The sequence below is a fragment of the Trachemys scripta genome, chromosome 16 (genome assembly GCF_013100865.1).
Source record: "Trachemys scripta elegans isolate TJP31775 chromosome 16, CAS_Tse_1.0, whole genome shotgun sequence".
NCBI lineage: Eukaryota > Metazoa > Chordata > Testudines > Emydidae > Trachemys > Trachemys scripta.
In genome coordinates, this window is record NC_048313.1 from 1,573,463 (window position 1) to 1,587,626 (window position 14,164).

General features: G+C 58.7%; 2 protein-coding genes across 2 annotated transcripts in view; one reads left to right on the forward strand and one right to left on the reverse strand.

Moving 5' to 3' along the window:
• Positions 1 to 299: 299 nt before the first annotated feature.
• LOC117888919 (kelch-like protein 5) lies at positions 300 to 6,425 on the reverse strand. The gene is made up of 5 exons (XM_034792714.1): positions 6,313 to 6,425; positions 5,578 to 5,700; positions 4,330 to 4,551; positions 1,066 to 2,501; positions 300 to 325 (listed from the first exon to the last, which is right to left on the reverse strand). Exons 1-5 carry the CDS (start codon positions 6,423 to 6,425, stop codon positions 300 to 302), a joined length of 1,920 nt encoding a protein of 639 aa, XP_034648605.1.
• Positions 6,426 to 13,902: 7,477 nt separating this feature from the next.
• Positions 13,903 to 14,164, forward strand: part of LOC117889244 (zinc finger protein 3-like) — a 39,431-nt gene continuing 39,169 nt past the window's right edge. The window contains exon 1 of the mRNA XM_034793171.1: positions 13,903 to 13,985. Within this exon, the coding sequence (XP_034649062.1) occupies positions 13,952 to 13,985 (34 nt within the window). The 5' untranslated portion in view covers positions 13,903 to 13,951. The remainder of the gene's footprint in view (positions 13,986 to 14,164) is intronic.

Genomic DNA, 14,164 nt, shown 5'->3' on the forward strand with positions numbered 1-14,164 from the left:
TGCTGAGATTCGGCAGAGAGCTCACCCACCCCGGACTCTTGGAAGTTATCCAGAAAAGAAAAGAGACTGTGTGTGTGAAGAAGGAAGCCAGAGCGTCTGCCATGGCAGGGGCATACCCGGGGCCGAGCGAGAGACTCCCTCTCTGGAGCTGTGCTTAGAGGGAAAACTTACGGGACTAGCGCAGAGGATGTGCAAAGAGCAACCCAGGCTAGAGAGGGACGGCGGAGCCCTGTCCTTGCCCTAAGAGAGTCTGACTGCGTGGGAAGGATTCGGATTTAATAAATAAAACTAAGTATGGTTTAAACCTCCTTTGTCTTCACCTGCACTGCAGAGCAGAAAAGCAACCAGCAGGTAACATGGCCTGACCATCCAGCGGAAAGGGCTGGATAATGTTTCAGGGCAGGATGTCCCCGCGGGCGATGGGAGCAGGTGCTGCCTTGTGGGCTGAGCGATGGGGACGAGCAGGGACCAAACTGCAGTCGAGAGCCTCCTCAAACCCAGGGCCGGCTCCAGCTTTCCTGCTGCCCCATGCGGCAAAAAAGAAAAAAAAAAAAGAAAGAAGATGAGCGGTGGCACTGCTCTTCGGCGGCAATTCGGCGGCAGCTCAAAGAGGAAGAGAGGGAATGAGGGACCCGTCGCCAAATTGCCGCCGAAGACCCGGACGTGCCGCCCCGATACCGGACGGAGTGCCGCCCCTTTGAATTGGCCGCCCCAAGCACCTGCTTCCTACGCTGGTGCCTGGAGCTGGCCCTACTCAAACCAGCATCCCCATCCGAGGTCTGGGGAGTCGGTGCGGTCCCCTGGAGAGCCCCCAGACCAGACTTACCCCGGTGTCACTCCGCTGGGATGTGCATGGCCCAGGTGCCCTGGGATCACCGTTTGATGGGTGTCAGTGGCTGTCAGGTCAGGGGGATCCCCTCGTCTGAACCCGGAGCTGCGCTGGGCCACGTGAAGCCTCCTTTCCCATTGACGGGAGGTGGAGATCGGCGCCTGCTGCCATTGCAGAGGTTCTGCAGGGGAGCCTGGGCTCCGCAGAGGGGAGCTGCTTTCGGCCCGTCGCCCCACCTGCCGCCGGGGCTGTGGGCTGCCCCTGGAAAAGTGCCCGGAGGGGTCTGATGGGCACCTGCAGTGTCACACAGCCAAACCAGCCCACGCGCTCTGCGGTGGCAGGGCCTTCCTGGCACAGGGTCCAGGCGGCGGCGCTGGGCTCCCAGTAGTACACGGTGTTCAGCCAACGGGCTGAATCCTCGCCGCCCACCACGTAGACCCTTCCCCGCCAGCAGACGGCCCCAGCAGACTCGATGGCTCGGGGAAGTGCCGGGATGGCCACCTCCTGCCTCACTTTGCCATCCTCACCCAGGAAGAAGCACGCCCGGGAGGCCTGGACGTTTCCCAGGCAGGAAGCCCCCTCTCCCTCCTCCCCGAGGGCTTCGTCTCTGCAGCCCCCCACGACACAGATCCCGCCAGCCGTGGCAGCAGCGCCCGCGTGGCAGAGCCCCACGCCCAGCGGCACCTGAGCCCAGCTGTCCGAGCTGACGTGGTAGATGAGCAGCCCCCGGTGGGTGGCCAGGGCCCCCGCCACGTGCTTCTTCCCACCTATCAGGTAGAGCTTGTTGTGGAGCGCGGCCGAGGCGAAGTAGCTGAGGGGAAAGGGCAGGCGGGAGGCGGGAGCCCATTGCTTCTGCTGCAGGTCAAAGGTCTCTGCCAAATCCAGCTTGCCAGCCGCCTCCATGCAGCCCCCCACGGCGTAGAGCCGCCGGCTGCAGACCAGGAAGCCGTGGGGGTCCAGGGGCCAGGACATGGAGGGGAGCTGTGCCCACTGCCCGGAGCAGGCGTCGTATTCGTGCAGGCTGGTTGAAAAGCAGCCGTCCGGGCCGCAGCCCCCGGCCACATACAGCTTGTGGCCCAGGGCGGCGAAACCGGGGAACCGCACCGGAACCGAGCCCAACGGCGCCCCCCACCTCTCCGTGTGGGGGTCAAAACAGTTCAGGGGAGAATCCAAGTCCTCGCCCGAGGCATGGCCCCTCCGCGCCCGCCGCCCCACGCACACAATCACCTCCTCGTACATGCCCCGCCGGAGGCCCCCGCTCTCCCGGAGCCTCCCCTCCCCAGCCAGCTCCTTCAACCCCAGCCGAGCAGTGCCAGAGAGCTCTGCGACGTCTGCCTGCACCTCGGCCAGCTCCTCGGGGGTCAGCAGGGCCAGGCGGACGTGCCCCAGCAGCTCCGGGAGCAGCGGCAGGCGCTCGGCGGGGTCAGCCCTCACCCAGCGCCCCACAGCCCAGTAGACGGTCAGTTCGGAAGCCACCGCGAGGCCGTCTGAGGCGATGATGCCGATCAAGGTGCCGGGGTCCAGGCGCAGGAAGGCGTCGTCCTCGCAGAGGGACCCGAAGTGCAGGCTGACGTAGCGCCCGGACGCGCGGAGCAGAGCCGGGTGCCGGTGGGCGTGAGCCAGCGCGTAGAGCCTGAGGCCGGTCTCCAGGGAAATGCTCTCCACGAGGAACCTGGCAGGGAGAGCCAAGGGGACACAGGCGCTGACTCCGTGGGCGGTCAAGGGCTGGAACACCCATGGGGGAAAAACGAGTGGGTCCTCAGCGCTCACTAGCCACCTGGCTGCCGATCAGATGTTTGGCAGAGGGTGGGAGGTCCTGGGAGGAGGGGGCGGAGCAGGGGCAGGAAGAAGCAGGACGAGGGCGGGCATTTGGGGAAGGGGAGGGGTGGGGACTGGGCCTCAGGATGGAGCAGGTATGGAGCGCCCACCCGGATAGAAGAAAGTCGGCGTCTGGGCAAGGGGAGCCCCGGACAGAGCCCAGCTCTCGCTCGAGTTAGCATTTTCCTTAACCTGGCCAAGTTGCTCAGCAGATCTGCAATGCAGTGAGGGCCCTTCCATCGGCCTGGGCTCTCAGAAGCCCGTACCGGGGTCCATCTCTCGCTCTCTACGCCAGAAACACGGCATGCTCGCAGAACGCTACGGGTGCAAAGTCAAGCACTCCCAAGTTAGGAAATGCCAGAATTCGGGGGGCCCATGAAACCTCAATTCAACCTCCTTGCGCATGAGCGTCAGGAGAGTCACTAATTACTCCCTGGGGCAGGTACAAACTGAGATTTTCAGTCTTAGAACGTGCCCAGATGTGGGCAGATTTCCAAAAGGAGCCCAGGCGAGCTCGCTGTAAAACTGCAAGTCCCTGCTCCAGGCAGGCATTAGAGCTTCCCAATGGTTTGAGAGTTTTAAGCAGATCTCATCCAAGGCAGATGGCTGGCCTAGGACATCTCAGCCCAAAGGGTTAAAGACTGGTGAAGTTATAAAGAGCTGAAAACGAGGGGCTTATAATGGGAAGTGTTGGGGGACCATAACTCCAGGGGTTGCTCCCATCTCTGCCTGTAGAACCAGGGCACTCGGAGGATGCTTGGACAAGACCCAGTGCTGCGAGTCTGTGCTGAGACACGGGGGGTCTTGTTCATTTTGACATTCCCTTTTTATTCACAGACCACAAGAGCGGCCAGAATGGGTCAGACCAATGGTCCATCTAGCTCTGACAGTGGCCTGTGCCAGGTGTCCCAGAGGAAATGAACAGAACAGGGCAATTATCGAGTGATCCATCCCGTCGTCCAGTCCCAGGTTCTATCAGTCAGAGGTTTAGGGACACCCAGAGCTTGAGGTTGTGCCCCCAGCCATCTTGGCTAACAGCCATCAATGGCCCTATCCCCCATTAACTTATCTCATGCTTTTTTGAGCCCAGTTATGCTTTTGACCCTCACAACATCCCCTGGCAGTGAGTTCCACAGGTTGACTGGGCGTTGGCTGCAGAAGGACGTCCTTGTGTTTGTTTTAAACCTGCTGCATCTGCCCCGGCACTGCAAGATACCTCCCCCTCCCTGGCTGCCTGAGCCCACTCCTAGGTGTAACAGCAGGGTGAGTCTCCACGGGGGCAGGCTGTGGGGTGCACACACCTGTCCCATTCAGAGCTGGGATGAGCCCCCCGCCTCTTTCCCCAGCGGCCAGCAAAGCGCTACTGATGAGAGGGCTCCGCCGGGGGAGCTGGAGGTTGATGGCCGGGGTTTCCCAGGTGACGGGCCTGATTCTCAGAGGGCGCGTTGCGAGCCAGGCCCCTCTGAGGTGTGTCGGGTAGGACCCCAGAATCGCTAGTTGCTTTGGGTCCCGTCGGTCCCATTTCCAGCTCCTCAAGGCCCCCGGCTGTGCGGCCACAGAGACCCTTTGTGCTGATGAGGCAGGCCTGGCTCTGGTGTGTTTCATAGCAGCCAGGGAATACATCCAGCCCCTCGCCATAGTTCCCCCCACCCCACCCTCTGTCACCGCAGGTCCTGGGTCACCTGCCAACCGTCTCCAGGAGTGGGGGGATCTGGAGCCTGCTGGCCGTCACGAACAGCTCCTGGGCGTGCTCGGCCGTCAGCGCCAGCTCCTCCGTGTACAAATAGCGCAGGATACTCTGGAGGACGGAAGGCGACACATCCTGCAGCTGAACCTCCCCACCCCGGGACTCCGCGGAGGCCATCCGGTCCCGTAAGTAAGGGCTGACCGAGCCCAACACCAGCCTGCAGGGAGAGAGGTGAGGGCTACTCGACCGGCTCCGGGCGTGGCACCATCCACAGCCTCCGTGTGCTGGTCACCGCACATGCCGGCGAGCATGGCGTCCCCCGGAGAGCCTGCAATCCCACCGGGGCAGCCAGGGTGTGGCTGGGGGGCGGGGATAAAGGGCCATCTAGTGCGTAGTGTGATGGGTTCAAATCTTCTCACAAAAATACACCAACGTCCCCTTATCTCCCCAGCCACAGCGCCTTGATCAGTGCTGTGATCCCGATGCACTCCGGGCCCTGGCGGCACCAGGAGGGCCCTATGGAGTCATTCTGGGAGTGGCATCCCGTACAGCGGGTCGGGACCAGTCTCAGCTAATGTCACTGTTTGGATGGGAGACGGTCAAAGGAAAGCCCGGGGGCTGTGGAGAGGGGGCGGCTCTCCCCTCGCCGTCCGCCGTACCGCAAGGAACCAGGTTCTCTCGGGAGACGTCCAAAGCCCTGACCGGGTGTGGGCTCCACAGGCACCACCAGCTTCGCTCTCTGACCCCAGTGCAGTTTGTGGCATGGGCAGATGAGGGGAAACGCTCCACATTTTCCCTTGTAAATGGGGCAGATCTCACCAGCAAAGAGCCAGAATGCCTAGGACCCCACAGGGCCAGCATGGCAGGTACTTTTCACAAGCAAAATTTTGCTTTAAAAGCTAAAGCCCCTTGTCTGCCTTGCACAGATATCACAGATCCCAGGGGTCAGAGGGAACATTTTAGCCAAAGACACAGAGACAATCTGCTGTGGCAGCGCCGAGTGCTTGGCACCCGCCAGCTGCTGCTCTCCACCCCAGAGGTGGCTGCATTTCAGCTCTGGGTAAAACAATCCCTGCAGAACCCTTGGGCCCCGCCCCCGTGCTGCTCTGGGCTCTCTGCACCAGGGCAGGGGCAGTGTCACCTTCCCAGGCAAAGAGCCCCTGCTGCCCCAGAGCTGCCCCGGGGTGTCTGGCTCTCCTGCCCAGCTTCTTCTAGCAAGGGGGAGCGCGGAGCAGAAACCCACCTGTGAGAGGGGAAGCGCCGTCCTGCAGCCACCAAGGCAACGTCGCAGAGCTGCTGGGCCTGGTACAGCTCCTGGAAACCTGCAGGGATGCGGGGGACGACAAAGCCCAGGCTCCTGTTAGACCTGGGGGGGCAGCAGGGAGACAGCGCCATCAAGAGGAGTTTAATGGGGTGGGGGCGTTGTCTCAGGGAGAGGGATGGATGGTGCCATCACCGCCCCAGAGGAGCCAGGGGTGGTCGTTCCCGTCCAAAGGGCCATGTGTGTGTGTGTGACGAGTTTGGGAGGCCAGGCCAGGAGAGGGTCACGTGGCTCATGCTGGTCCTCTTCTGTCTGTAGCAGAGCCCTCCAGACTCCAGGGCCACCAGCCTGGCTCCGGCACTGGGTCCAGGGGGGAAACAACCCCTGGAAATGCTGTTCCCCTCCCAGCCGCTCCCGGGGCACTGGCCGCGGCTCCAGCCTCTCCCCTGCCACGAAGGAGCCCACCGGGTACGGCTGCAACGCTCCAGAGCAGGGACCCATCCCCATTCCCATTGCCCTGGACAGCAGCCGACCTACCCTGCCGCATGCAGCGTCCCAGGGACACAGGCGTCGCTCTGGGGTCGGCCTCGGGCCCAGCCATCGGGAATCCAGGATCCCAGCCACGGAACCAGGCTCCAGAGTTTCCAGGAACAAGATCAGCCTCGGGGGGATCTGCCGAATCGGGGCCAGTCCTGCAGGAGAGTCCAGTCACCCTACCTGGCCCCAAGCTCCTTCGACACCCCCTGAAGGCAGGTGAACACGGCAGCAGGTGCCCTCAATACCCCCCTTCCTTCCTCGGTCCCATCAACTTGCTCCCTGCGCCCACCCATGGGCTCAGCCCCCGCCTCTCCCTGGGGATCCCGCACAGTAACGGGCAGCTCCTTGGATTCAGGACCAGACGTCAACTCACATAGCAACCGGCCTGGGCCTGTGCCTTGCTCAGGTCAATCCCCGGCTCCACAACACTGTCACCCAGTAGCCGCCCAGACCCCTTCGGGCGCAGACCCCGCACCCTCACTCGGGTGTTGGTGAGGGGCGGTGCCCAAGCAGAGTCAGGCGCTCTGGGTTTGCCCATGGGGCACTGGCGTCTGTGCCCACATTGCCCCTCGGGGCCACTCGAGTGATTGATTCTGGAGGTTGGGGGGAATTGGCCGGGCACCCGCCGCCTGGTCCCTTTGCACCCACACTTGCGCCGTCCCTGCTCGCTGGCACGAGGGCGTTGGGTGCCTGGACTGAATTCGCTCTGCGACGCTCCACCCCCATCCTGGGGCAGGCGGGCGGCGTGGGCCCATGTGCGGCCCTGGCGGAAGGCGCAGCGACCCAGCCGGTGGCAGGGATATTCCCAAAGCGGGTGCCCCTGCTCCCCGTCTGGGCCCCTCGGTGAGGGGTGCTAGTCCTGACCCCAGCCCTCGCCCCCTTACCCAGCCCCTGCAGTTCCCTGTCTCTGCTGGGCCCCCCGCACCACCTCCCTCTAGCGCAGGAGGGGACGTAACTGCCCATCGCAGGCAGGTTCCAACTGCCCCCAATGGAGCCCCCAGCCTCACGCTGCCTGGGCAGCTCTTAAAGCACCAGGACCTCCCCCCTGACCCCCCACTAAATTCACCAGGCACTGCCCCACCAGGCACCTGCCCTACACAGCCTGGACAGACACGGCAGAGAGAAGAGGGGAGCATGGTCACCCCCTTTCCTCAGAGCCCTCAGTGAAAGGGCTTGGGGGCCCTGAGGAGGGGATGCTGCAGAGTGGGGTGGCCCCAGGGCCCTGCAACTCTACACACCTGCTGCTCCCCCCAGGGGTGCTTTTAATTCATGTTATCCCCCAGACATGGGTCCATAGCCACACGCCAGTCACTGGGTCGGAGCAGTCGGGGGCGGGGGAATGCAGGTGGCTCCAGCCCAGCAGATGCCCTGCCCCTGAGAAGGAGAAGAGCAAGAAGGGTGTGGCAGAGGGGGGAAAGATGGGGGAGATGCTTCCTCTACCATGCCCAGTGCAGGGGAGTGAGGGGAGATGACCAACACCTATAGCAGGCCCAGCCGGGGTGGGGGAGGGGTAGTGAGGGGAGCTGACCCCCACCCATAACAGGCCTAAATGATATCAAGTTAGTTTGACAGGCTCTATTTTCCATATCCCCTACTGATTGGCATTGATTATCTCACCCTCCTTTAGTTCTTCATTAACCAAGTCCTGCATCAGCTGCTCCACTATCTTGCTCGGGATCAATGTCAGGCTGACAGGCCTATAATTACCCAGGTCACCCCATTTGCCCTTTCTAAATATTGGCACAAGATTCACTTTCTTCCAATCTGCTGGAACTTCCCCCGTGCTCCAGGACTCACTGCAAATCCCCATTACTGGTCCAGGGAGATCCTCAGCCAGCTCTTTTAAAACTCTTGGATGAAAGTTATCTGGACTTTTTGATTTAAAAATGCCTAATTCTAGTAGCTGCTGCTTTAACACCCTCCAGAGATACGAGTGGAATGATGAGACGGTATCATCTGTTTTCCCCGCAATACAGAACAGAAACATTGATTGAACCTGGGGTCTGCCTCTTCTGCATTCTTATTGATATTTCTACCAAATATTCCCCACCTCTCGCCCCTGTCTCACCATCTCACCACTCCCTGCTCTCCTACCCCCAAGTGGCTCAGTCCAGGGATCGCAGCCACCTGGGCTAAAAACTCACTTGGTTTTACTAAACAAGAGCAGAGAATCCCAATCCCACATAATTACAAAGCTGTTTGCTTCGTCAGTATCTAGGTACAAAACTTCAAAGTGCAGTTCTGATTTTAGACGTTTATTGGCAGGAGACACATGTTGCACCATCTGTGTGGGAATTAAATATTATAAATAAAATCCTGCCTTCTAGGTTGGTTTTTTTTTTTAGGTCCACAGCATCACCAGAACCTTGAACAGCACTGCATGATAATTATAGAACAAATATGGTTGAAACGCCACCGTTAATAGCATGTTTTCATGAGAAGGTTAAGAGGCGACTTAAGTACGTGGGGAGAGAAATTCTGACAGTCGAAGACGGTTTCATCTGCAAGACAAAGATATAAGGAGATCCAATGGCTGGAAGCAAAAGCAAAACGAATTCTGATTAGGAATAAAGCCCTTTTTTAAAGCCAAGGTAATTAACCACCAGAACAACTTCCCAAGGGGCGTAATTGATTCTCCATCACTTGCAATGTTAAAGTCAGTGTTGGGCTCCACTTCAACCCGAAGTTAAGGACTTGGTACAGGAATAAAGGAATACAGACTGCCTTGCAGTAGGTCAGATTAGATGGCCATAGGGTGTCCAGATGTCCCGATTTTATAGGGACAATCCCGATTTTGGGGTCTTTTTCTTATATAGGATCCTATTACCCCCCCCCCCCCATCCCGATTTTTCACACTTGCTGTCTGGTCACCCTAGATGGCCATATGCTCCCTTCCGGTGTTCGAATCTATGAAAAATACTATGAAAATCAGCTGTCGCGAGACTCACAGAACCACTGAGGGTGGCAGCGTGACACCCCCAGCAGTCATGAGGAGGGCTGGGTTGGGACTAGCCGCCTGCCCCAGAGGCAGGTCGCCCCAAGAGAGCTGTGAAGCCAGGCACCAGCATTTTTAGCAGCCAGAGGTTACCATTGGCGACCTCTGGGTCAGACTGGCCCTGTCCGACTGATCTCGGCCCCAGACCCCAGCTTTGAGTTCCGCGTCATGAGGAGGCCTGGATTTGCTACCTTAACACCAGAGCTGCTGCAGCCACAGCTCTGCAGGGACAGGCCTCTCCCGGACAAGGGCCAGTCTCACCCAGTCGGGTTTGTAACAAGGGTTGTTCGCACACGTCCCATTAACGCCAGTGTCACAACTGCCCCCCCGGCCAAGGGCTCAGCCTGGGAGCGGAGTCAGGCCTGTGGCAGCTGTGGAGGCCCCTGCTGGGGGCGCTATAATCAGGATTTACCTGGGATTACTCTAACAAAAACTCCTTCCAGCCAGCTCCTGCCAACCTGACCCTCCTTTGGAGTCAGCCCAGCAGGGAGGGCTTGATCCTGCCACAGCAGGGGAGGGGCCTTATATAGCAGTGTTAGGAGGTGGAGTTGGGAGGAAAGGGGAGGAGTCACCAGAGGGGGCGGAGCTATAGCAGGCTCATGATGGGACCTGGCTGGGGGGAGCTTGGACCCCAGATACAGCAGTGGGGCGAAGCCAGGCGTCAGGCTTTGCAGACTCATCATGTCACTCGCACTCGGGCCCCATGTAATAAGGTCTCTCTGCAGCTCCGAGAGCGAGGAGCCTCTTTTCTTGCAACTGGAAGCAGAGATGCTGGAGCGTCTGAGCATGGGAGGCAGGGCACCGCGCAGGGCAGATCTGGCCCCAGGCCACGTGTCCCATCCCCGCCGGAGGGCCGCTGTCACAGTGGCTGCCTCACCAGCCCAACCCGAACTGTGCCAGGAACATCCCTGCCCCTTCACGGACACACATGGCCCCCTGCTCACCCAACTGCAGCCTCTGTGCTCTGAGCTCCCCCAGCAAGATCCTCTCCCTTGGGTGACTCCACCCATTTCTTTCCAGCTCCACCTCTTCACTCTCCTTTACCAGTGCAGAGTGGGCCCCTTCCTCCCCTATTAGGGGAGTCCGTCTGTCTGTCCTGGTTGGGAAGCTGCAAGGGCAGAGCCTGTATCCAAAGGAGAACAGCTCACAAGTAGGAGTTGGCCCAGGGTGCACCAGAGATTTCCCCCAGCCCTGCCAAAATGGCCTCTCTGTCGGATGGTCTGTCTACATGATGTGATGGGTGTATTTGCATCGAGACATCCGCTGCAGCTTCTGGTCAACACAATCGGGCCCCAAGCTGTGTGGTGGGGGGCAGGGTAGTACTGGTCTCTCCCCTTGCCGCCGCCTGCTCTGACTGTCGTGGTCAGGGAACCAGGGAGATGGGAGCCAGGAAGGGGACCTGCTCAACAGCTGCCCCCATAGCTAACAGAACCAGGGGAAGGAACCAGTAGGAAAGGGATAGAGAAGACCGTAAATATCATAACGCCAGGGCTGGCAGGTTTGTATAATTTTGGGGGGTGCCCAGAATGGGTCCAAGTCCTGCCTCCCCCACACCTGCCTAAGGCTCTGGGAGGGAGTTTGGGGGAGGGAGGGGTGCGGGCTCTGGGAGGGAGTTTGGGGGAGGGAGGGGTGCGGGCTCTGGGAGGGAGTTTGGGTGCTGGGTGTATTTGCCTAGAGACATAAACTGCAGCCTGATATGACATTGTTTTAATGTCATTTAGATGGAATGTGAGGTTGTGACTTTCTGCTTCGTAGCTAATCGCTGCTGCTCTTGAAATCTGGCTGCAGACAAAGGCCTTAGGCTTAAGGCCTTACAATATGGCTACAGGGAAAGGCCTTATCCTTCTAAGCTTTCTATTGACTTTCTTACATGATACCTTTTAGATACAGGTTATGACATTAAGTTGGGGTACACTGAATGGGTCAGGCCAGTTGAAACTCACTAGCCAATAGCAGTGAGCCTCTTGCATTAGGATGCGGCTAGGATCACAGGAGGACGCCATTTTGTTTGTGCATTCAGGGGCCGGACAGAATTGTCCTGTGGGCATGACCAGTCCTGGAGCGTGCAATGCATGCCTTGCACATGACAGCATCCCTGTTGTAGCTGCGGGCTCCTACACAGCTGGGGACACTGACAGGTTTGGGTGTGTGGCAGCGTGCAGAACCCAAAAGCACATCCTCCTCCCCTCTCCAAAGGCCACCTGTAGTTATTGGGGATCCCAACGTGGCAGAGAGCTCGCCGCGCTCCAGCGACACTCGCGGCCAGCACTGAGACGTCGTTCTAGAGACAGTCCCTTCCTGTAGAGAATATCTGCCCTTCCTACCATGGGCCTGTTCCCTAGGCGCCAGAGGCCGCATTTGAAATGGAGATACAGCCCATCGCATCCGCCAAGCCTAAACCTATCCCAGTTTGATAGTGGCTTTATCGCCTCTAGACCCTTTAATTAAAGGATCCAGGTTTGGTCTCCCGCTTCCAACCTCCCTGTCTGTTTCCATTCTCCCTCCCCCTGTTTGAAAGGACAAGAGTTACTGCATCAAATCCTCTCTGGTGTAACTGCTGTGAATCCCCAGAGGTGAACTTGGCCCAGTATTCCCTGGGGGATAGCTTTGCTCCCACATATCAGTGTAATTCTCTCTCTTGGAATGATTCCCGATAGAATCTGCCGGCTGCTCCCTGCTGGACTTTGTAGCTCTTGGCTCAAGGCAATGTCTGTTGAGAATTCTGCTGCCCTGAGATACTAACGTCCTTCTTCGTAATGGTCAGAAATAAGGGTCTGGCAGGACCTGCTGCTGCTGCAAGGATGAAGCTGAATAAAGAACATTAGCAAACAAATCTAAGGGCGGTGTGTTTATTTAAATCACAGCATTTCGGTAACAGGAGTTGGAGCCCTGAAGGACCTGCTTCCTCTGTGTGCATGAATCACAAGCGCTGAGGTACAACCGCATCTGCTCCAACCCCTCAGACAGAGACCAACACCTACAAGATCTTCACCAAGCATTCTCAAAACTACGATATCCGCACAAGGAAATAAAGAAACAAATCAACAGAGCCAGACGTGTACCCAGAAGCCTCCTGCTACAAGACAGGCCCAAAAAAGAAACCAACAGAACTCCACTGGCCATCACCTACAGTCCTCAGCTTAAACCTCTCCAACGCATCACCAGTGGTCTACAACCCATCCTGGACAATGATCCCTCACTTTCACAGACCTTTGGAGGCAGGCCAGTCCTCGCCCACAGATAATCCGCCAACCTTAAGCATATTCTCACCAGCAACCACGCACAGATTCAGACTAACACGGCTACCCCTCTGATAAAGGACTGAACTGGTCATAGAGGCCAAAACCGCTTTCCTGGACAATGATCCCTCACTTTCACAGACCTTGGGAGGCAGGCCAGTCCTCGCTCACAGACAACCCGCCAACCTTAAGCATATTCTCACCAGCAACCACGCACCGCACCATAACAACTCTAACTCAGGAACCAACCCACGCAACAAACCTCGATGCCAACTCTGCCCACATATCTACACCAACAACACCAACACAGGACCTACCCAGATCAGCTACAACATCACCGGCTCATTCACCTGCACGTCCACCAATGTTATATATGCCATCATGTGCCAGCAATGCCCCTCTGCTATGTACATTGGCCAAACTGGACAGTCACTATGCAAGAGGATAAATGGACACAAGTCAGAGATCAGGAATGGCAATATACAAAAACCTGTAGGAGAACACTTCAACCTCCCTGGACACACAATAGCAGATGTAAAGGTAGCCATCTCACAGCAAAAAAACTTCAGGACCAGACTCCAAAGAGAAACTGCTGAGCTCCAGTTCATTTGCAAATTTGACACCATCAGATCAGGATTAAACAAAGACTGTGAATGGCTATCCAACTACAGAAGCAGTTTCTCCTCCTTTCGTGTTCACACCTCAACTGCTAGCAGAGCACCTCACCCTCCCTGATTGAACTAACCTCGTTATCTCCATACTGATTTATACCTGCCTCTGGAAATTTCCATTATTTGCATCTGAAGAAGTGGGCATTCACCCACGAAAGCTTATGCTCCCAATACTTCTGTTAATCTTAAAGGTGCCACAGGACCCTCTGTTGCTTTTTACAGATTCAGACTAACACGGCTACCCCTCTGATAAAGGACTGAACTGGTCATAGAGGCTAAAACCTCTTTCCTGGCCTCTCCTGCATGCCCTGCGGGCTGGCTCCGTGGGAATACGGGGTCCACCAAGCAACAGCACACCCCACAGCGCCCAGAGGCCCTGGGAAGAGACATGGCCCGTGCTGCCTACTCAGGGCTGGGCAGCGACTTCATGGAGCATAAGGTTGGGGGGCGGGGGGTAGGAGAGTTGGGTGCATGGGGGAAGTCGGGGTGTATAGGAGAGCCGGGGGTGGGTGCAGGGTACTGGACCTGGCAAAGGTGTAGAGGGGAGAGCTGGGGAGGGTGTGTGTGGTCTTGGGGCTGTTGGAGCTTTTGGGGATGCTGTGGGGGAGGGGCAATGTGGTGGGGGCGTTTCTGGGGTGCTGTGGGGGAGGGGCAATGTGGTGGGGGCGTTTCTGGGGTGCTGTGGGGGAGGGGCAATGCAGGAGGAGGGACTGGGGGTTTGTCGGGTGCAAGGGGGGAGTGGACCCACTCCGCTGCGGAGAGTGCGTCTGGCCCTTTAAGAGCCGGCGCAGAGGCCGGGCTAAGCCCCGCCCCGGCTGAGCCTGACTGGCAGCCGGTCGCTCCAATCGGGAGCTGGGAGCCGAGCAACGCGTGGCAATTGGGGCCCAGGCGGGGAGGACCCCCTGCCCCCCAGCATGGAGCCGGCCGCCCGCGCGGGCCCTCGCGCAGGTGAGAGAGCGGCCGGGGGCTGCGGTGCGCGGCAGCGTGACGTCACGCACAGCGATGGAGTGACGTGGGGTGGGGAGGGGCGGGGCAGGGAGAGGGGCCGGGGGAGGGACGAGACAAGGTAGCGGCCCAGGAGCAGGTGTGGATGGGGCGGGCGGGCAGGGGCACGTGGGGATAGGGGC

Excerpts from the sequence above, each read along its gene's own strand:
- LOC117888919 (XM_034792714.1), bottom strand. The coding sequence starts at position 6,425 with ATGGGTGGGCGCAGGGAGCAAGTTGATGGGACCGAGGAAGGAAGGGGG. Across the intron at positions 2,502-4,329 it reads CTCCTGGAGACGGTTGGCAG|GTTCCTCGTGGAGAGCATTT; the intron begins GTGACCCAGGAC and ends TCTCCCTGCCAG. Across the intron at positions 326-1,065 it reads GCCCACAGCCCCGGCGGCAG|TGCAGGTGAAGACAAAGGAG; the intron begins GTGGGGCGACGG and ends TCTGCTCTGCAG.